Raw genomic sequence first — 22,250 nt, 5'->3', positions numbered from 1 at the left:
CTGGCTTGACGGTATTAAGTCCTGAAGGTTACAGAGCGCATTCTTCCATGTCTCCATGGTTGTTATGGAAACAGCAAGAGGAAGCAGGATGTAAAACTCTGTTTTAAAGCGACCTTTAATTGACAATGCTTTCCAAGCTGTGATTAGACCGTCTTCTGTGCTAATCTCTTGCCTTCGTTTAGAAAATGACTTGTTTCTTGTTTTGGAGTTTCAAAAAAACACTGTAATTCTCCAAGAATGTGATTGCAGTAAATAAATATTGGTCGGTTCTCTGCTGCCAAGAAGTCTGTGGGTAACACAAACACCTACAGGGGCAAGTGGGTGTTACATGCCAGTGAGAAAATAAAAGGACTTATTTTACACCTACTGATTCATTTGTAGTGTTACCCTGACTGTGCTTACTCTCAAGTGGCATGGAGGTATCCTCTAAAATATGTTTTATTTCTGAAAAAGAAAGTTTAATGGGCGGTAAAAAAAAGTCTCTATCTAAATGATTTATATTAATTATTTTCCCACCTTCAATCGTCTTACATTCATCAAGCTTGTGCCACAAACTTTGAAATAAATGCCTCTCAATATACACTCACCGGCCACTTTTTTAGGTACCACATGCTAGTAATGGATTGGACCCCCTTTTGCCTTCAGAACTGCCTCAATTCTTCGTGGCATAGATTCAACAAGGTGCTGGAAGCATTCCTCAGGGAGTTTGGTCCATATTGACATGATGGCATCACACAGTTGCCGCAGATTTGTCGGCTGCACATCTATGATGCGAATCTCCCGTTCCACCACATCCCAAAGATGCTCTATTGGATTGAGATCTGGTGACTGTGGAGGCCATTTGAGTACAGTGAACTCATTGTCATGTTCAAGAAACCAGTCTGAGATGATTCCAGCTTTATGACATGGCGCATTATCCTGCTGAAAGTAGCCATCAGAAGTTGGGTACATTGTGGTCATAAAGGGATGGACATGGTCAGCAACAATACTCAGGTAGGCTGTGGCGTTGCAACGATGCTCAATTGGTACCAAGGGGCCCAAAGAGTGCCAAGAAAATATTCCCCACACCATGACACCACCACCACCAGCCTGAACCGTTGATACAAGGCAGGATGGATCCATGCTTTCATGTTGTAGACGCCAAATTCTGACCCTACCATCCGAATATCGCAGCAGAAATCGAGACTCATCAGACCAGGCAACGTTTTTCCAATCTTCTATTGTCCAATTTCGATGAGCTTGTGCAAATTGTAGCCTCAGTTTCCTGTTCTTAGCTGAAAGGAGTGGCACCCGGTGTGGTCTTCTGCTGCTGTAGCCCATCTGCCTCAAAGTTCGACGTACTGTGCGTTCAGAGATGCTCTTCTGCCCACCTTGGTTGTAACGGGTGGTTATTTGAGTCACTGTTGCCCTTCTATCAGCTCGAACCAGTCTGACCATTCTACTCTGACCTCTAGCATCAACAAGGCATTTCCGCCCACAGAACTGCCGCTCACTGGATGTTTTTTCTTTTTCGGACCATTCTCTGTAAACCCTAGAGATGGTTGTGCGTGAAAATCCCAGTAGATCAGCAGTTTCTGAAATACTCAGACCAGCCCTTCTGGCACCACCACGTTCAAAGTCACTCAAATCACCTTTCTTCCCCATACTGATGCTCGGTTTGAACTGCAGGAGATTGTCTTGACCATGTCTACATGCCTAAATGCACTGAGTTGCCGCCATGTGATTGGCTGCTTAGAAACTAAGTGTTAACGAGCAGTTGGACAGGTGTACCTAATAAAGTGACCGGTGAGTGTAACACAAAGTGGTGCACATAGATAAAATGGAGAGAAATCATAAACTGCTCATGTTACAAACATGACCTTAGAAGTTCAATTATGAAAAAAAAAACAAGATAGCAGTGCAGCAAAGTTATTAGAGAAAAAGAAAACCACATAAAATATATTAAAATTTAAAAAAATGCAGGCAGACAATTGCAGTTTTTATCAGAGTGATTTGCGATAATTAAAGTGCTTTAATCTTTGTGCGTATCTGATACTGAGAGAAACACTATTCTAGACTCTGGTACCTTTATCGTGCAATAGTCCCCTACTGAATTATTACTACACGGTTAGGTAGGTTTGAGCTAGCATCAAGTCACCTTTAACAACAGAGTTGTAAGACACGTCACATGGTCATTAGAAATAGGTTTATCTGATTCAGAAGAAACAGATTTCTATTTATCAATTAAATACCACTAAATCATATAAGAAGATCGCCTGAAAATTAAAGTGGGATACAAACTCCGTTTTAAAAACTAAAAGGGTAAGAGGGAGATTTATCAGGATAGGAACTAAAATCCCTTGATTTCTTTGGTGAAATTATAAGTAAAAGCCTTTTCAAAACCCACAATATGAAAAAACTCAAGTAATGGCACCTAATATCTATGTAGCCCGAAGTGAAGCCCAGAGGAAAAACACAAATCCATTTGTCAGGATTTTACCTGCTCTAGTGTGATGGCTGCATGATGCGATGCACCATGTGGGGATACAAGCCTGTAAGCCTGAAGGAGCTCATGTCTATGTTCAGGATCGCCATGTGACAAAGAATAAAATCAGTTGCCACTCTGCAAAGAGAATTAGCCAAATCTATCTCCTCTGAATATTGAAAAACTGATGGAGACATACCCCTAATGAACTGCAGCTGTAATGGCAGTAGAAGGTAGTTATTGAAAGTATTGACTCAGAGTGGTATGAATACTTTTTAAGGCATGTTTCTCCACTTTAATGTTTCTTGTAACTGACCTTCTCTTATTAGCTCAGCTGGTGCTTTTTTATATTAGCTAATAGAGTTTGATTTTATTTCTCGATTTGCAGATACTGACCAAACTCTGGCATTTTAGCCTGAACTGTGTAAATTGTAGCCTCAATTTCCTAGTTGTAGCTGACAGGATTGGCTCCAGATGTGGTCTTCTGCTGCAGTTTATATACTTAAAGTAAAAGAAAAACAAATGCATATTGTTTAAATTATTTGGTTAAAATTAGTTACTATTCAAGTTACTGTGGCCACTCTGTCATCTTAAACCAGTATGTTAATCTTTTGCTTAACTCTCACAGTACAAAAGCATATTTATTTAGACTTTAGACTGAACACTGGATGTATCTGCACCTCTTAGGGCAATTTGCTTTGAACCACTGAATTGATTACCATTGAAAATCCCAGTAGATTAGCAGTTTCTGAAAAACTCAGACCAGCCTTCTTGACACTTATAAGCACCCAACATTCAAGGTTAACTCAAGTCCCCTTTCCACCCGATTTTTCTCCTTGCTTTAAAATTCAGCAAGTGATCTTTACCTTGCCTTGATGCCTTAAGGTTTTAAATTACTAAAATGTCATTTGATGAAATCCTTACTAGATATTAATTAAACAGTTAATAAAGGGGTCAATGATTATAATACTGCTGTGAAAGAAAATGTCTTAATTGATTCTTCTGCTAGGCTAGTTGTTTGTTTAAAGGTTTGGGTATGGAAACATTTTATAGCTTTATATAAAATGATGATATGAATGAAAATTGCCATAATGCAGTTTTTTAAGATGTGTAGGGTATTGACAAATGGAGCCTTTTTTGAGAAACTGAGTTTCTGTGAGGAGGGACTCATTCGAAGCAGCGAGACACCCAGTTGGTAGAGTCTTTTTTTTAAGTTGGCAGAGATTTGCTGTGTTTTCTGCTGAGCATCCTTTCACCAATACACCAACTGGTGTCAGATAATGTTTATCTATTCTTTCTCCCAGTGTGGATTCGCCATATTTCCGGGCCTGAATTAAGGCACAGAACGTGCGAATGAAATGCAGCAGCGTACCTGACATGCCTCCTTCCTGTAAGGCATGTGTGGTGCAACCATGGTAACGACTGCTAGTGTTTCATTCACAGGAAAAGATGAAAGTCGGTTTAGAAAAACGGCTCATTTCAAGGCACAAAGCGCAGACTGGCAAAGAGATCTGGTTATGTGTTTGTTTCAGATGAATCAAACAGCAGACGGAGATCCGATTCATTCCCCTAGAAAGAATTCAGTATGCTGTTTCACTAATCTGAAAACATTAACATGGACTTTTTTTTTTTTTTTTTTACTGCTTTGGCTCATTCAGAGTAGCCAGATCCATACAATATGTTTAACTATACGGGTATATGTATATGTGTGTATATATGTATATATGTGTGTGTGTGTATTAATATATGTATTCAGTAAGTATTCAGACGCCTTTTCATTTTTCTCTTTGTTTCATTGCAGCCATCTGCAAAAATCCCAAAACGTTCATTTTATTCTCAATGATTTACACTCATCAGCACACCATCTTGACTGGAACAAACAAAAATGAAGAAATTTTTGCAATTTATAAAAAAAAAACAAAAACCCTGAAATATCATATCTTCATAAGTATTCAGACCCTTTTCTCAGTATCGAGTAAAAGCACCCTTTTGAGCTAGTACAGTCATGAGTCTTCTTGGAAATAATGCAACAACTTTTCACACCTCATATGTACACAGATGTAGCCAGTATGTCCATTTTACATCATGAAGTAGACAGACCGCCTTAACGGTCTTGTCCAAGGACCAACACTGGATTATCTAAAAATATATCCCATGATATAAATGCTCCATGCGGGATTTTCACTCTGACTCCCTCATGGCAGTCAGTCACGGTCCGGTTTCAGTTTCACAAATACAGAAGTTGTGTACTGTACATAAGGTTGGCATTTTTTTGGGAGGAAACTGTCTTTGGAGGCTGATTCTTGACAAACGGAGCTCTGTAGTCTGCCTGAATGTAAGATTCGATTTGTCTCTAGGATTTGAGGGGTCTGCAGAGATGTCAGCTGCTTTTTCCCTGAACCTTGACCTGTACAAGTCCTGGATAAAGGAAGGCTGACCTTGATGATCCTCTAAGCAGTGTAGTTTGTAGATCAACAGCTCCTGTGGAAAGGTGTACATCTTGAATTGCTCCAGGAATTGCAGAGCTTTTAAAATTTGATCATTGTATGTGTATAGGTTATTTTTGTGTGTTATCAAAATTAGCTTGATGATCTAAAACAATTACAAAAGAAGCATAAACAAAAGCAAAACAACTCTAATGACCAGAACCACTTTCAAGGCTTATGTCTTACTTTAACCTGTTAAACATGAATCAAAGCTAATGGGTTTGCCCATAAATAAAATTGGGAAAATGTTTCTTTTTGACTCTACTAATTGAGACAAATTGTAATGGTGATGCTAACAAACATCTTCTTTTGTTGGTGAGATATAAGCATTTTTGTTTGTTGACTGTCAGCATTACATAATGAAATGATGCTCTGAATATCTTGAACTGGACAAACTTATTTCTGTGTTCAGTCAATTTGCTATAAACTTGATGTTTCTTCCTGACATTTAGAATGGGAGCTTCAGACAATATCTTCAAAGGCCGCAGCACATTCATGGAAGAGTTGACAGAGGCCTCGCAGATCATTTCTCAAGCAACAGAACGCTCGTTGGTCATCCTCGATGAACTCGGACGGGGAACTAGCACCCATGATGGGATTGCCATAGCCTATGCTACCCTGGAATACTTCATCAGAGATGTAAGTTGTTTCATTTTCATCACTGTGTGTGGAACAACATAAAGGCATCTTTGATCATTTTTACAATACTTGCTTTCTTAATGTAATTTGTGTTCATAAAATAATTCATTTGCAAGTTTTACAGGATTTTTGCATTAAGAGCCCCTTAGAAATGGAGCACATCAATAAATAGATATGCAGTGAAGCTTGAAAAATAGCACTGTAATATGTAATAAGAGAGAAACGTGTCATAGAAAAGTAAGTAGAAAAAAGATATGATACATAGATTTACAAGTATTTACACCCATTTCTAATATTCTGCTTATTTTTTATATCCCATCTATCCATTACTGCTCATGGTTGAATTTAAATATTGAATCCTAATGTAGGTTTCTTCTGCAGTGACACATAATTGGTATGCAATACAATATATTGACACTTCAAACACAACTGTAAAAAAAATGATGTTTTCTACGGTGCTCTTTGTAGTAATGATACGGTACAAACAGTTATCACAATGAACGTATCTTTGCAGTTAAGGTTCCACAAATGCCACCATATCTGTCATCAAAGAAAAGTCTGATACATGAAGCTTTAAACTGCGTCTAAATGTGTGACTTCATTCAGTGTAAAAAAGTCTTAACAGATTTCCACAACAGGAATTTTTTCCAGATTCCTCTGTAGTTTTCTGCGACCCATTTTTACCATTATTGTTTCCACAGTCTTTACATTCAAATAAATCACTAAAATCAGTTTTCTTTAGTGGAAATATAAGTGAGCCTTATACTTTTGCTGTCAGTGTGTGCAAAGCAGAAGGCATTGTAGAGCCATATTGAATAGATTTGTTCAAGAGCTTTACTGCATTTATTTTTTACAAATTGAAAAATAAATACCCTTCCGGAATGAGGAGCATGCCTAGAGTTTAGGTTTGAATAAAGCGTGGACTTTACATCTGACTGTATTTTCTTTTGGACAAATCTCAGAAAACTGAATAATCATGAAACGTGAAAAATGTAGAAAAATAACATTGAGGGATTTCAGCAGCTTTACAGACTGTAACATGCTCTCAATGATACGCATTTTAAAAGAATTGTGAAAGTTGCAGAAAACGCATGTGCATAAATAGACACTAGCTCAAGTACAATAACATACATAGAGGGAACAGTAAAGAGGTGAGATTTGTTTCTGTATATGTTAATCCAAGTTTGTGAAATGCCGAGATCGGGACCTTGATAGGAAATGCTATGGGGTTGCTAGGGGTAACGGCAGATCCAAAATGAAGGGTCTGGGATGAGATTGTGAAAAAAAAAAGACTTTCAAAAAACCCCAAAAACAAACAAGAAAAGATAAAAGACAATAATGCCTATTTTTCTTTTTAATAGTCATCCACAAAGATATATTCAGATATTTGATTAAATGTATTATACACAAAATATTTTAACAGTAGTCCAGATGCTCTGTGGTTTTGGGCTCTAAACAGTTGGCCAGTTTGCTTGTCGTAGCACGTTCCTCTATGCAGCAGTCACTCTGGGAAAAGGGGATTTGCCAAATCGGATGGCCGAAAATAACCCGAATGAGCATCTGATCTTGAATTTGGAAAAATATTAGTTGTTTATTGAATTATTGCTTGGTTGAACACCAACGTCTCGTTTACCTATTTTCTTTAGACTTTTTTTGTCACCACGGCAGTAACAGTGTAAATGCTTATGTGGTTAATGGTTGTTATTGTGATATATATTTGCAATTGAATAAATTTGAATGCCATTTATTATATTTTTTCCTTATTTTTTTTAAAGAAATGTTTTGAAAGCTGGTATTTGTTCTGCAATTCTTTGTTCTGACTGACCAGTTCTGGTATTATTACATAATGACAAAAAAAAAAACTCTTCAGATAATGCAGGGAAGCAAATTTCCCTGTAGAGACAGAAACACTGAAATGTAGCCTTTAAAGCTTGCTTTAAATTATTATTGTGTGTGTGTACATTTTGGCAATTAAAGTAAAAGTGTGACTTGTGACATCTCTTCCTGTCCCATGAGTAAACATATGTATTTACTATGTGCTCACAATATACCGCAGGAGTGAATTGTGAATTCCTGTGCGGTGTAAATCAAGTTGTCTATCAAATGTGGCTTTGACCCTTCAACAGTTGACCATGTTAAGGCCAGCTTTTTATGATCCAGTACTGTACTGTGGGGTTTTGACCCACAAAAAGCAACCAGAATTAACCACCAACAACGTAATAAACTAAAAATAAATGAGACTAAAACTGGCTATAGGATGAGGATTTAGGTCTCCCACAAAACTGCTGGGTGTTTTATATTTGAAGAGCCAAGAGTATGGCTATTTAATATAATAGTAGCTCAAGGGTTTGGGCATCTCCACGCCGAGTTTCATCGTCAACACGCACTCTCGCTACTTGTGTAGTTCTTCAAGCTACATGTGAAGAATGAGAGCAGGTTGAGGTTAAGATGACTGTTAGAAAAACATGCATTTTTATGAGAAAATATGTCAGCCCAGCGTACTACTCAGATGCAAGGGAATATTGAACCAAAGTTAAACACTGGATGTATACAGGTTGTCAGTCACTTTCCACCAGTTGAATGAGCATTACTTATGTGATTGACTTGATGTATTGAACTGAAAATGAAATTTAGACATTTAAATGTATTCAGTGTTAATTTCTCAGTGTTCTGGATCTTTGAAGGTTAAACAAAATGAGATTTTGATACAGCTATAAAATTAACTTTCCTTATCCCAAAGGAACTGACCGCTGTAATTTCTACTTTCTTGATTCTGATGCACACATTGATTAGAACAGTAGCACAGCCTTTTCATTTTCTCACCTTTAGACCAGTTACCTAAGGTAATCAAAAAGCCAATACACCTTGCAAGAAAGGAAACAGTTTGACTGCAGCTTAGCACTTTAATTAGATTCCACCAGTTCCTAACACAACTGCTTCAGGTCTTATGCAAATAGAATTGAATAGTTGGACTGTAAGTTTTTCACAACAACCCTTTACAAAACGTTGCAGCATTCTTGAATCACTCTCTTCAGTCCTAGAAACAGTAGTCTGTCTAAATAGACCTCTGGACATGAAGTTTTGTGTTGTCATTCTCAGTGTTGTTGTGTATAAAGAAAGTTGCTAAAAAGACGACTTTATATCCCAGAATGCAGCTGTCGCCTCATTCTACAGCCACAGCTGCTTTTCTTTGGTTTCATTACTTTGACTCTTTTTCTCCTTAATGTGTAATCAAAGCCGAACAGCTGGATAAAATCAGTCATGGTATTTTATTATGGGTTTATTCTGTTTATTTGAGAGCCGTGTACAATATGCCTTGGTTGCAACATTCAAAAGTTGATGAATAAGGACAAATCTTTTGAAACTTATTTCGAGTTATTGTGTTTTCCATTTTGCTTTAGGCTTGGATAAAATCATTGTTACATAATTCTGCAGAACTTAGAATGAAAATGTGTTGGTAGCTGTTTATGCAGCAGGGAGCTGTTATTGGCTAGAGGAGGGAGCTTGGTAGCTTGCATAACAGCTTTGATTTGTCAGAAAAAAACTTGCTATCAAAAGAAAAGAAAACAAAAGGCCACAAAAAGATATGTTGTAAGAGAAAAAAGGCCCCTTCTGCTTAGGCTTCCTCCTGGGGTCTTACATGCTGACTTCATGACTTCTTAGTCCCTCTCCTCCTTTTTCCTGCCTTGCAGATGATGAATGTTAAAAGGTGGACTACTCCTCCTTGATCTCAGTTTTTAAAGAAATAAACCTTTAATTCTTCCTGATATACAGCTCAGGATAGATTAAAATACTGATTAAATTCATATCAATACCCAATATCAATAATCAGTGCAGCTTTTTAAGCCCTGCGCTCTAAAGAGGTTTGTGAGTGGCTTTTAAAAAATGCTAATAGCGCCTCTACCACCGTTCCTTAGCCATTGAGGATGGCCTTGTTGGCCACCTCCTCCTGGTTCTGGAGCTCTCTAAGCTGCTGTTCTGACATTGATTCTCGGCCACGCCTTCCTGAGCTCGGAAAGCTGTCTCCCCTTACCTCTGTTGTCCAGGTGATATGTCACCGTTTTAGGCAGAAAGATGGGTTCACTCACGAAAATAAACACAAAACCCACAGACTTGCACTTGAAATCAGTTGTCTACATAATAACTGGGCAATGGCCAGTGTAAGTCTAGTTTAAATTATTTTATTAGTCTGTCTAGGATGGTATATAGCAGATCTAGTTCAACACATCATATCGGTTAAATAGCAGACAGACAAGCTAACAAAAATGTACAATAAAGGAATGGTTTTAGACATATAAGGTTTCCATCCCAAAGCAAACACTTTCTGATGTAATATGAATAATGCATTACACACAGATCAATATTTATATCATATTTGTATAGATGGGAACAAAAACTATGAGAGAGAAATATTCAAAGATCTATGTACCTTCTTACCTGGTTCTTTATCCAGGTTTTGCATCACCTCTTGTGAGCTAGAAGAAATCAAATCTTGATAGATACTGATTTTTTTACCCTTAGCAGAGGATGATCAGCCACATATAGTCAATTAAGTAGCGAGGGCAGGAAGAGCCATACTGCTGAGAGCCAACCATGAGTGTGGAGCGTGTGGAGCGTGTGGAGCGTGTGGAGCGTGATTCGGAGCTAAGCGCTGTGCCTTAGCACAGCTGGAAGAGCAGAGTATGTCAGAGTTAGCGCGTAGTACTTGACCATTGCGGCTTATTATCTCCCATGCCACTGCTGCATGATCCATCTGTGGTCATGCAGAATGTGCATCGGTGATACGACCAAACAGGATGCAGCAGCACGGCTGATATGGCTTCGCTTGTCTAACAGATTACAACACAAATACGCATTTTAAAAATCTGAGAGACAACCCACTTATAATAATAATAATAATAATAATAATAATAATAATAAATCCAATTTGTACCTCACTTTTCATTAACAAAAATCTCAAAGTGCTACACAGTGCAAATAAAATCAAAGATAAAAATCAACATCATAAAAATCATGTGGAGGCAGAATAGGCTTGCTTAAATAAAAAAGTCTTCAAGCCTCTTTTAAAATCATTCAGTGGTTGTGGAGCTCTCAGATGATCTGGGAGAGAGTTCCAGAGACGGGGGGCAGCTTATGTTAACTGTCACGTTTTCCTCATCAAAGATTCATGTTTAGCTCATCAGTTCTCGTGGTCATTAAGAAAAGGAGCGTCAATGAGATAATTTCTTCATTGTCATCATTGACGAGAACAACACTGGTATACAGGCCTAACTTGCCGCAGTCACATTGTAATGGTGAGCTCTACAGTCAATAGTTTGTCAGCTCTGTGCTGCAGTAGTGCAAAAGATGTCTGCCTCCACAAATGCAAACCTTATCCTATGAAATTATAAAAAGCTATTTCTACATCAAGGAAAACATAAAGATTGAGACTTTCAGGTCATATGCAATAATAAATAACATAATTATAGATAATATATTACATTTGTGTCAGTATATCCCTGTAATTATTAGACACCTTACCTTTGAAGGGAGAAGTGAGAATCTGTTAAAGAACACGGCTTTTAAAAGTTGCTTTATAACTGGCAGGATGCTAGTTAATTATTTGTCTATTTGATTTAATTCTCCTTTTTATATTCACTTTAAAGAACCTTACATTATTTTCTGGGATCTACTTAGAATCCAATGCTGTCTGGACTTGATTCCAGATTTTCATTTTCTGTTCACCATTGAATCCATGACTCAGCATTATATGTGACAACACAAATGTTACAAAGATGGAATCATGTTCTTGGAAACACAGAAACCTAGAGCTTCACACTAATGGATAGATATCTTGTGTAACATATCCCTGCGTGTGGGAGTAAATGGTGGGACGTGCTCATGCTGATGCACTTACATCTAAGCTCTTTTCACAGCCTTGTGCCTGCAGTGCGCAACACTTAAATGTTGATACTTCGAATGTGTCTTTATGTTGTTTGATTTTTCCTGATACTTTAATATTTGGAAAACCCTGTAGGTCATTATAATAAAAATATTAACGTAAAACCAGTATAAAACATTGCTATTAAAAGAAAAGAAAAGAAAAGGCCACAAAAATTATATGTAAGGAGAAAAAAAGCCTCCCCAGTTTAAGCTTTCTCCAGGGTTCTTACTTGCTGACTTCATGACTTCTCACCCTCACCCTCCAAGAGGCATTTAGACTACATGTCCCATAATGCAAGTTACTCTTAGACCAAGCCAAGGCTGTGCTTGTTGAAAAGACAGATTTAGCAAGGATACTTAAGGTACTTTATGCATTTTCAAGCAATGAATAAATCTAAGACAAAGTCTACGCTGAAAACAATGGGCTTATACTCAGTTTGGTAGATACATATTCCTAAATGACTCTGATTGGTGCACAGAACAATTAGAAAGCTATTCTAAACAAACTTAAAACAGACTGATGAACTGAACAGTAATTAAACTGAAGCCAATGAACATGTGTCCAATATTTTAAAAAATATTTTTGTTTTTTGCATATGGTTTTAATACAGTTTATGTGCCACTTTTTGGTTGGTATGATTTGCATAAGAATCTAGACTTATGTGAAGAGATAATTTCAGTAAATAAGAATGGAAAAACAAAAAAAAATCAAAAGTTTGAATTTACTCCCGAGACTTGGTTTTATGTTTATGTGATTTGACAAATGGGTTATGGTAGATAAATAATTGTACTTCTAACGGCACAGATTCGTCAATTTAATGTATACCAGCGGGGGAAGATTAGGGTTCTTCCAGATGAGCTATTTTATTTAAATCCATAAACTGTTGAACACACCAGGATTTCCTCTCTCATGCTCTAATAATCATTTTTTTTCATTTAGGTACAAAGCAGATGTGGCTAAACAATAATATAATATTTCTAAATGAACATCTTGCCTTCACCTGATCTTTCATGAATACACAAGCTTAGAATCTAAAATTATCTTGTGTATTTCTTAATTGCTGAAAAAGCACCTACACTAAAGCACTGGTACTCCAAAGTTGAAAGCATGCAGTGTAATTGCGGTGGGGGCGTGATAGAAAGGATGTGAATGAATGTGTCCCATATGAGAATAATAAAAAAAAAAAATAATGATTTATAGGATGGTTAAATTCTGTTACACCCCGAAATAAACAATTAGAACACTTGCACTTAAAAGCTTGTTGTTTTGTTATTAAAAGAAAATTGTGGCTTATTTTATTGTGCAATAAATATTGCTTGTAAAAAAAGGAACCCTGGCAAGAAAAGTTTGGGAACCACAGCACCAGAGGAGGAATTTGTCCTGAAACTGTTTTCCCACAATTAGTTTACTGCAACAGAACACATCTGTAATCAGGTAAAATTTTGCCCTAAATGTGATAAGACAACCGTTTTGTTATTGAAATTCCTCTTTCAGTAGGCTTTTAATCACTGTATAGTCAATGAATTGTTTCAGCACTAATGTGATCAGATTATTGCTCTGACGAACCAAGCTCTCGGGGCACCCTAAGGGGTCTGGTAATGAGCTGCCATTAGAAGCCAATCAGATTATTGTTCTGACTGCAGCCTCCTGTTGGAAAAACAGTTTTACTTGTAACCTTCAGTGCAGGAGGAGAAACAGATTTGTCTATTTGTCCATGTCTGTTATTGATTTGTTCTTTTTGTACCTTTGTAGGGAATGCTCTGCTTTTCAGAGTGAAACCATATTTGTGTTAGACACAAATTATTTATTTGCTCCTCCATGTTGATAAGAATGATAAATTACCAATCCAGTCATACAGTAAACCCACAAAAAAAGAAAACGAGAATGTAAAATATTTGCTAAAGTATTCAGAAAGGGTTTCTTCACTTTTCTTTGAATCTTTTGAAGGATCCAGACTTTCTTTTCTGTGGTCCTAGACAGAGGATACATCAGACTGATGACTGTTGATCTGGGGTTATATCTTGATACAACAATTGTCTGAAGATAATATGGCTGTGAAGAATGTACATTTTGTTTTTATACCTCAACATAAGGTGCAGTTAAGTTGCTAGCTTCTTATTTTAGATATGCATACAACTGGTCACAAAAGAACCCTTTGAATAATTGCATCCCCAAAATAAAAATCTTAACTTCATAGCTTGGCTTAATTCCTCCAAGTTTACATTCTGTTGTACACATTCTTGCAATGTGGATGCACAGGCTAGCCTTGCTAGTCTTTATATTTTATAGGCACCATCCAGAGGCAAAGTTTGGTCAGTGTGGAGGAACTCTTTCTAAGTTGTCTTGCACTCTATGTGGAAACCACATGTTTTACTGGCAAAAAAAAAGAGAGCTACAGCATGATGGGGGAGTGGTAGCCTAGTACTCATAGCGCTGGCCTTCTAGAAAAAGATTGCTCCCCAAGGGATGGATTGCAGTTAGCTGACAAATATCAAAGTAATCAAATACATTTTAAATGAAAAATATATATTTATTCAGTTCACAGTTAGTGTCCACTTCATTGAAATGAAGTGGACACTAACTGTGATATAGCTCTTCGTTTTTAGTGTAATCCAGCATTCAATGCTGGGAGAGACTTTGTGTTGTTAGGATTGCTTTTAAACTGGGCCTTCTGGTTTCCCTCAGAGCTCTGTTAAAACATGGCATTATAAAGTGCTTCAACTTACAAAATCCTCCCCAGTCTCCTGTGCTTATTTCCATGATGTAGATTAGAGTGCAAACAGGAGTTTGCACTCTAACCGAAGGGTTGTCGGTTCAAGGCCCAGCCCAGGATTTGTTTTTCATTGTGTCCATGTGCTAGACACTTCACTTGCATTGCGTACTGATGACGGTCAGAGGTCCCCTTGTCAGTGAGTGGCTTGGATGCAGCTTCAGTAACAGGGGAAAGAGGAAGATGTTTACTGGTTGGTTGTCAAAAAGATGACATTCACTTCATTTAGACCTCAAAAATTGAGATTTCTTTTTTTACAGACTTGAGTGCAGAGATTTAAAACTGTCTGAGCCAGTGATTACTTTGTTTGAGCAATTAAATATAGGAGGCACATTTTCTAACATGTATCATATATGTATTTACATTTCTATTCACTTGATTGTGTTATTAATAGAAGCAAAAGTAAAGGCAATGCATCTGTTTTTACTAAAGAGATTTCAGAAGCCATCTTCATGGAGCAGCAATAACAGATAAAATGTTTTCTACAGATGTCTGAAGCAGTCCAAGAGACTGACCACTTACTTTGATTTTTTCATTCTGAACTATTAACTCCAGAGTTCATTCATCTTGCCTCTCTATTTCAGCCCTGGCTAAGGTGAAGAACTGTCTTCCATTAGTTGATCTTTTCAGAGTTTGAAAAGCCAAAGTTAGTGTTTGCACCAAAGGCAGAAAAATGAGCTAGGTGGCAAGTAGAGCCAAATTGGGTGTTAAAACAACTTAAGCGAACACTGAAAGGTGAAAAAATAAATAAGTATGCAACGAGTATACTGGTTGTTATTTCAATATTCTGGCTGCAGGGTACAGAGATGAAGTAGGACTGAATCAAGACGATGTTCAAGTTGAAGCTCTTTTCTTGCTTTTTTTTCCTACATTTTGTTTAGTTGTTAAAAAAACTTCATAGCTTCCATTTGCTTTGGCTTTTATATGTATGTATATATATATATATATATATATATATATATATATATATATATATATATATGTGTTTTTCATACAGGGGACACTTTGATACTGCTAAATGGCCTATGCCTAATGCTAACCAAACAAAATATATTTTTTTTCCTCACAGGTGAAAGCATTCACCTTGTTTGTGACCCATTATCCTCCCCTGTGTGAGTTGGAACAGGTATACCCTGAACATGTGTCCAACTTCCATATGGCTTTCTTACTTAATGAACCTGACACCAACACTGACTCTGACAGTATGTTTGCACTTTTCTGCTTACCTCACCAATTGTTTTCATGCTGTATGTGCAAAATATGGTCAAGATTATCTTAGGGTGGATTTGGTGCACTTGAATACTTTCTTGTATATGACTGTGTATGTTGCCAGATGGAGAGGTTCAGCCAGAGTTCATCACCTTCCTCTATCAGTTAACTGAAGGCGCTGCAGGGCGAAGCTATGGTCTCAACGTGGCCCGGCTGGCTGATATTCCTGATCCGATACTACACACCGCCTCTCGCAAAGCCAGAGAGCTGGAGACTATGGTCAATGCCAGGAGGTATATATAGCACATATATTCACTTTGACATTTCCTTCAAGGGTGCACTTATTTTGCACATTAAGATCAGGACAGTAATGCAGTCTTTGTTCTATAATGTGTGCACACGGTGAGCTGTTTGTATACTTTTACCTTTTTAAAACTGTTGAACAAAATCTTGCTTTTAGATTAACACTAAGCACATTTGTTCAAATGTGCTTAGTGTTAATCTCAGTATAAATATCCAAATTACAAGTGATTAAAATATGTGAAGCCAGATGGAGAATTGATACTTAAAGCTAAGATTCAGCTCTGAAATGATTTACTAGACATAAACAGAGACTCATCTCTATTAAACTAATGTTTATTCAAACTTTTACACTTAAATGCACTTGATTTCATACTTGAGCTCCTGCATTTGAGCTGCAAAATGTGTCACTGTACCATGAAAAAAGAAAGGCATACAAATAAAAATCAAGGATTTATTTTGAACTATTAATTTATCTGAGGCTTTAAAAGTCTCTGAAACTACCATGCGTTTTCTGCCTGCTAGACATGTTTTTAACATATGTGGAACGGCATCAAATAAATATTTTCTTTTTAGATTTATGATTTCTCATTTATGTATCTTGGTTAATTAGTTGCTGCAGTCCTTTCATCCAGTCTAATTTTTGTTCAGTTTATCGGATTTTATATTGAATTCAGCCATGTATCATAAGTGCAGTGGAAAGTATCACAAATGTTAAAAGATTTTTAGGTTTTGGCTGTTTTGTCACATTCACTTTTTTGAAGTCATCAATGAAATTGTAATTGTACAAAAGTAAACTGAATGAAGACGAGCAGATTTCATATGGTGATTTTAATTCAGAATAACTAAACCAAGGCCAACAACTGGCCGGACTGGTCCAGACTTTAGGGAAACAATTCAGGTGTTTTCAGCAGCTCACCATAAGTTTTGTAGATTAATTTCTTTGATTGAACTTCATTAAAAGATTTTTTTTGTTTTACAGTCATGCATTCCACAGGAACACAATCTCGTCTTTGATTAGGCCATTCCAAAACCTTCATTTTACTTTTTTGTCCCAAATAAATGTTTGAACTAACTGAGTAATTTGAACCACTGTCCAGCTTAGGGTCACAAACAGGTAATCATTTTCTAGGGAGCAGAATTTAAAATCCCAAACCATTACACTGCTGTAACACTCAGTTTCATAACAGATGCAACAGGATGCACATCTGCAACTTCAAGTTCTCTTTATCAAACCGATTAATCTTTTTTTTTTTTTTTATATCTTCGTTTCAACTTTTGCCCTGTTTCTTCCTAGTTGTTGAATCATGGTCATTGCTTTAGTTGCTAACCTGGGTTTCTGGATGAACTCTTGATGCAGTCTTAAATAATTTGGACCTCAGCTATAAATAGGTTTAACATTGTTACATTGTCTCTGCATTCGTGGTTAATGGCTCTGAATGTGCTTACTTGAAGTCTTAAAGCCTTAAAAGAACTATACCTGATTTTCTGGATAAGAAAAACTCTTTTTACCTAATGTACTATGAGTTAAAAGAAGTAATTTGACAGCAACAATTGACTGATTAATTGCATGATGGGCGAAGACTGGACTTTTCATAACCAGCGACAACCTGCGATGGCTTTTCTGTGCCAGCAGCACAACAACAAAGACAGAGCCTTTTGTACAGCACCAGTTCCTCCAGCGTGTGCCAGACAGGCTATGTGTACAGAACAGCATAACTGTCAGAGCTCAAGGGGATGAACAGCAGCTATATCTCCACTGCCTGTCATTGCACCCACAGGCTTCTTAACAGCCTAACAGAACAACAGACGAAGAGAAGAAGGACCTGAAGCATAACATTGACGCAGCATAAACACATTTAATGTGAATGTAGCCATAAATTACTCTAGGTGGAGAACATTATAGTACTGCCTTAGACTAGATTGCTCAAAACAGACTCTAGTGCTGCTAGACAGGTAACTTCAATATATTTTAGCAGCTCATAGCTGTGTGTTACTTTATGCTTTAGTAACATTTTATCTGCCACTGTTACATACATAAAAATGTGGTTCCATAGGATGGTACATTAGCTTGAGGCACATGAATAATCTTGTGAATGTCATAGAGAATGAGCGTTTCTCAAGGGGGGAAAAACAGCAGTTGGGGTCAGGGCTCATTAATTAACCTGTGCAGAATCAGGTATAATCCCTTAAAAAAAATGTTTTTAACCCCATTAAAACAGATTCTATTCTTATTGTGGTTTGGCCTACTATCTGTTTTCTTTCAGGATCTATTGAAGAAATCTTTTGATTTTTCAACTCTGTCAGTAATGAGAACTGGGTCTGCTTAATCATAGTTAGGGACAATGTAATGTTTACCTAAACTTTTTGAATTTTTTTTTTCTTAATGCATGTAAATGTTTGTTTTAATTGCATTCTGGGATCTGATCTGTTTGACAATGTGTGACCAAAAAAAGGAAAAATAAGTTTGAAAATGGGCAAAAGTTATATGAACAGACATGAACACTGAATTAGGACTTATGAAATTAGATCAACATTTCTCATGTCTATTTTGCCTGTGCAAGTTTTCCAATTGTCAATTTAAATTATTATTTTTTTGCATCAGTACTGAATAACTACATGTGAAATTTGCTGTGCTACGTTAGTAGTTAAAAAAATATTTTTTTTTATGTTCTGCTATTCTCTCCTTTCTGGCATTCAGCTGTGCAGCTGGTCTTTAATGGAAGGTTGTTTAGATTTTGAAGCACAACAATTTATATATATATATATATATATATATATATATATATTTATATATATGTATGTGTGTGTGTGTGTGTGTGTGTGTGTGTGTGTGTAAAGCTAAAAGGGCTCATAATTTCTGATAACTATGTATGTTTTGCCTCCTTGAAGAGCACTGCTGAAATTAAAAATGGATAACTGAGACTCAATATTTTACTGCCTTAATTTGCCAATTGCAGTGTTGAAGATAAAGACCCCAGACTCCACAGTAATTTTACCTGCGATGAATATGGAAACTGCTGATATGAAGGTTTCAGCTTTCTGACAGAAATGCCTCTCAGTGAAGGAAGTTGAAGAGAAAAAATGTATGGAATGACTTTACAATCCATCAGTTGTTGATGCTGATGCATAAGGGTTATCTGTAGGAGTGCACCCCAGGATTCCACTAAGAACTGACAGAAGATTGACATACAGTATAAATCGAGGTTTATACTTTACCTGTAGAAAAATAAATTATGTCTCCTTTATATTATCTTATGTCTATTAAAATGTATCATTGCTCCTTATTCGCAGTCCTTTCCACCCTGTAAAATATCTGTCAGCACACATACCAAATACGTCATTGGTGTAAACTTTTATTTTATGTTTGGTCTATGTTAGACCAACTCATCTATCATACTCAAAGGAGTTGAGTATAGTTTTCTGACTTTGCTTTGATTTTCTGCTTCAAGTTGTTTAACATTTAATTGTGTTTTTGTGTTTCTCTTTAGGAAGTATAAGAAACTGCTCTCAGATCTTTGGAGCATCTCTGATAAATCCTCCCTTCTAAAGTGGCTGCAGTCAAACTCTTGATGTCTCAGCATTCAATGATCATTGGACTATAAACACTTGAAGGAGTAAATTATGCAATCAATAGCTGAACATGCCTGGAGAACATTTCTAAATGCTCACTAAACCTTTTCCCTAAAGAAGCTTGTTGATTTTATAGTATTTGGATTTTCAGAATATGGTAATGATTTAAAAACATTTGCTACTGTAACCTGTCATCACGTCAGTTGAGTACTAATTGATCATATTTTTACTGAAAACTCAGTTGTGTTTGTGTGTTTGGTGGAAAAATAAATAAAAATGCTTGACCTGTCTTCTTTTATGACTTTTAACTTATAGTTGCTTGATTATTGAATAAAAATAGATCACTTACTTTTGGTTTATATTAAAATATGGATTAATATACATGGTGGTTGACCTTTGCAGCATGCCCCATCCCCCAATCTAAAGACCATTGAATGCAACAAGACAAATCTGATATTTCTTTTTGTAGAATTATGTTCAATGATAAACTCTTGTAAACAAAGTGACAACGTTATTTATTTCATATTTCAAATTTAGGATTCGTAACAGGTGAAGGCTAGATTGGTGCATAAAATGTGAATTTATCTAAATCCATAAAACATGAGTAGCTGGAAGTGGATTTCATACGATTCAAAAAATGGCATGAAGTTAATTTTTTTTTTTCATATTATGCACCATATCTGAAACTATACCATTAAGACAATAGACCAGCTTATATGTCACTTCTATCTAATTAAGATATTTCCTAATAGGAACTGCACATGTTTATAAACTGAACTGAAATGAGAATGGTTTGTATTGTTAAGACTGGTAACAGGTTGGCGGACAGACACCTGGCACCACCTTAAGGTAAATCCCAAAGCAGAGGAATTGATTCAAGTAATAAACAAGTTAGACATCTTATGCCTGAAAACACGAGGAATACCTGCCATTACAATAGCAAGAACAAAATAGTCCGTATAAAAGTAAAGCAGGTAAAAATGTAAAATTTTATTTTTTTATTTTTTAAATCTAGGGTAGGGTGGGAGAGGAGATTGTTATTAAATACATTTTTCTCTCAAATATTGGTTGAGAAAAAGCTCTTAGGCCTAAAAATGTTGAAGTGATTGGAAAGTTAACAAAGGCCCTGTATTTTATGGAATAATAACCTCATTTGTTACTTTACATCAGATCTGTTTATGAAAGAGTTACACAAATGTTAAACAAATAACATGTTCTGAACTAAAATGTGAAGGAAACCTTGGACTTTAAATACATAAAATGTAACCAGAAACTTGTATGCACTTTGAGATTTTATGTGCCAGCTCAAAATAAAGAAGTGAATAATTGTGAGTTTAAAGACAAATCTATTCCTTTTATTTGTGAACATCTTTTGATGCTACCACCAGCACGCCTTTCTATGTGGAACAGATGATGTGCAACTGTTTAATAATAATTTGTAGAGTCCAAAGTTCATAGTTTGCATATTCCTACATGAGCTATTGATCTCTATAGCTCCTTCAGAGTTGCATGTTTCTTTTTTGGTTTGCAGGTTATTTACTCTAGTTAAACATAGTAGTTTTAACTATGCTCTGTTAGAGTTTTTATGTTTTATAACTTATCTCCACCTCTTATGTGTTTATTCGGACTATTTGCGATTATTATTAAGTTTTTCCCTGTTGTTCTCTGCTAAACCTTTTAAACTTTCAAAGCAGGTACATTTGTGCTGAGACCAAGGCAGGTTGAATTTGTTTCGGGATATTGGAGTAAAGAGCGGCCAGCTCAAATATAAAAGTCTAATTAAAATATCGTTAAAAAGCCTTTTCAATCTTTTTACTTGTTATTAAGCAGAGCAGTTTCTTCTCTATATCTCTCCTGATGAAACGAGCAACTCTCGCTCCGCCTTTAATTCACCAACTCCAGGATCAGTGAGCATAAGGGAGAGGGAGACCGATGGAGACACTGCGCCTCTGAGCGCAAGAGGGAGAGAGTTAACAACCGCCAAAGCGGATTACAGCTTGTCGCCCTGTGATCCTATCTCTGTTTCTCCTCTGGAGGGTTTTCCCTCCTGGTTCAGTTCTCCTCATAGAGGAGAGAAGCGTTTCTTTACTGACTGGTGCTTGTTGGATCGGCGCATCTCCAAAATGAGTTCTTCCTCCGCTGCGCTCTCATCACCGTGGCAACTTTTTCGCACGCCATCGCGGCACTGAAGAGCCTCTTGGTGGGGAAAGTTTAGCATGAACCCTGCTGGGATCATGGGCATACAATGAAAACTTCCATCTTCTTCTCTCTGCCTTCCAAGCCGTGAGGCAAAAATGCAGAAGAGCGTTCGTTACAACGAAGGACACGCACTGTTTCTGTCGGCGGTGGCGCGTAAAGAGGGGACTAAGCGCGGCTACCTGAGCAAGAAGACGGCGGAGAACAGCCGATGGTCAGAGAAGTTCTTCGCCCTCTACCAGAATGTATTGTTCTACTTTGAAAATGAGCAAAGCGCACGACCAGCTGGGATTTACCTGTTGGAAGGATGCACCTGCGAGCGCACACCGGCGCCAAAGATATCCACGACAGGGAAGGAGGCGCTGGAGAAACAGGTAAGGTATTGTTGTTATTTTTATTGCCTTAAATGGTTGTAAAGAATCCCAAACATTTAAGTATTTAGAGTGTAGAAATTTTAAAATTATGCATCATGTGACACATTATGTAGAATATTATCCAAACGGATGTCATTTGTGCACCTTTTTATGTCCCAGTTTTTCCTTCTGTTTAGCTTTCCACTAGTATACATATATGCATTTAAGTAAGATTACCTTCCATTTAACTTTCCACTGGTATCCTTAGATGTATTTAAGTAACATACAAGCTCTATGGGTGCTAGGGTTGTCACGATACTAAACTTTTCAACTCGAT

The 22,250-nt window shown here is 36.8% G+C and overlaps 2 protein-coding genes across 2 annotated transcripts in view; both read left to right on the top strand.

Moving 5' to 3' along the window:
• msh3 (mutS homolog 3) overlaps positions 1-19,646 on the top strand; it is a 51,353-nt gene extending 31,707 nt beyond the window's left edge. Inside the window, exons 21-24 of the mRNA XM_015390206.1 lie at positions 5,403-5,589; positions 15,352-15,484; positions 15,616-15,784; positions 19,283-19,646. Coding sequence (XP_015245692.1) covers positions 5,403-5,589; positions 15,352-15,484; positions 15,616-15,784; positions 19,283-19,364 — 571 coding nt within the window. The 3' untranslated portion in view covers positions 19,365-19,646. The remainder of the gene's footprint in view (positions 1-5,402; positions 5,590-15,351; positions 15,485-15,615; positions 15,785-19,282) is intronic.
• Positions 19,647-21,308: 1,662 nt separating this feature from the next.
• LOC107094524 (ras-specific guanine nucleotide-releasing factor 2-like) lies at positions 21,309-21,934 on the top strand (the record flags this gene model as incomplete). The annotated part of the gene is made up of 1 exon (XM_015390205.1): positions 21,309-21,934. A coding segment is annotated over exon 1 (276 nt), but the record flags the coding sequence as incomplete, so codon positions are not given.
• Positions 21,935-22,250: the final 316 nt, after the last annotated feature.

This window comes from Cyprinodon variegatus, unplaced genomic scaffold (genome assembly GCF_000732505.1).
Source record: "Cyprinodon variegatus isolate N-32 unplaced genomic scaffold, C_variegatus-1.0 Scaffold488, whole genome shotgun sequence".
Lineage (NCBI taxonomy): Eukaryota > Metazoa > Chordata > Actinopteri > Cyprinodontiformes > Cyprinodontidae > Cyprinodon > Cyprinodon variegatus.
The sequence above is the reverse complement of the archived record's forward strand: the minus strand, read 5'-3'. Positions and strand labels throughout refer to the sequence as shown.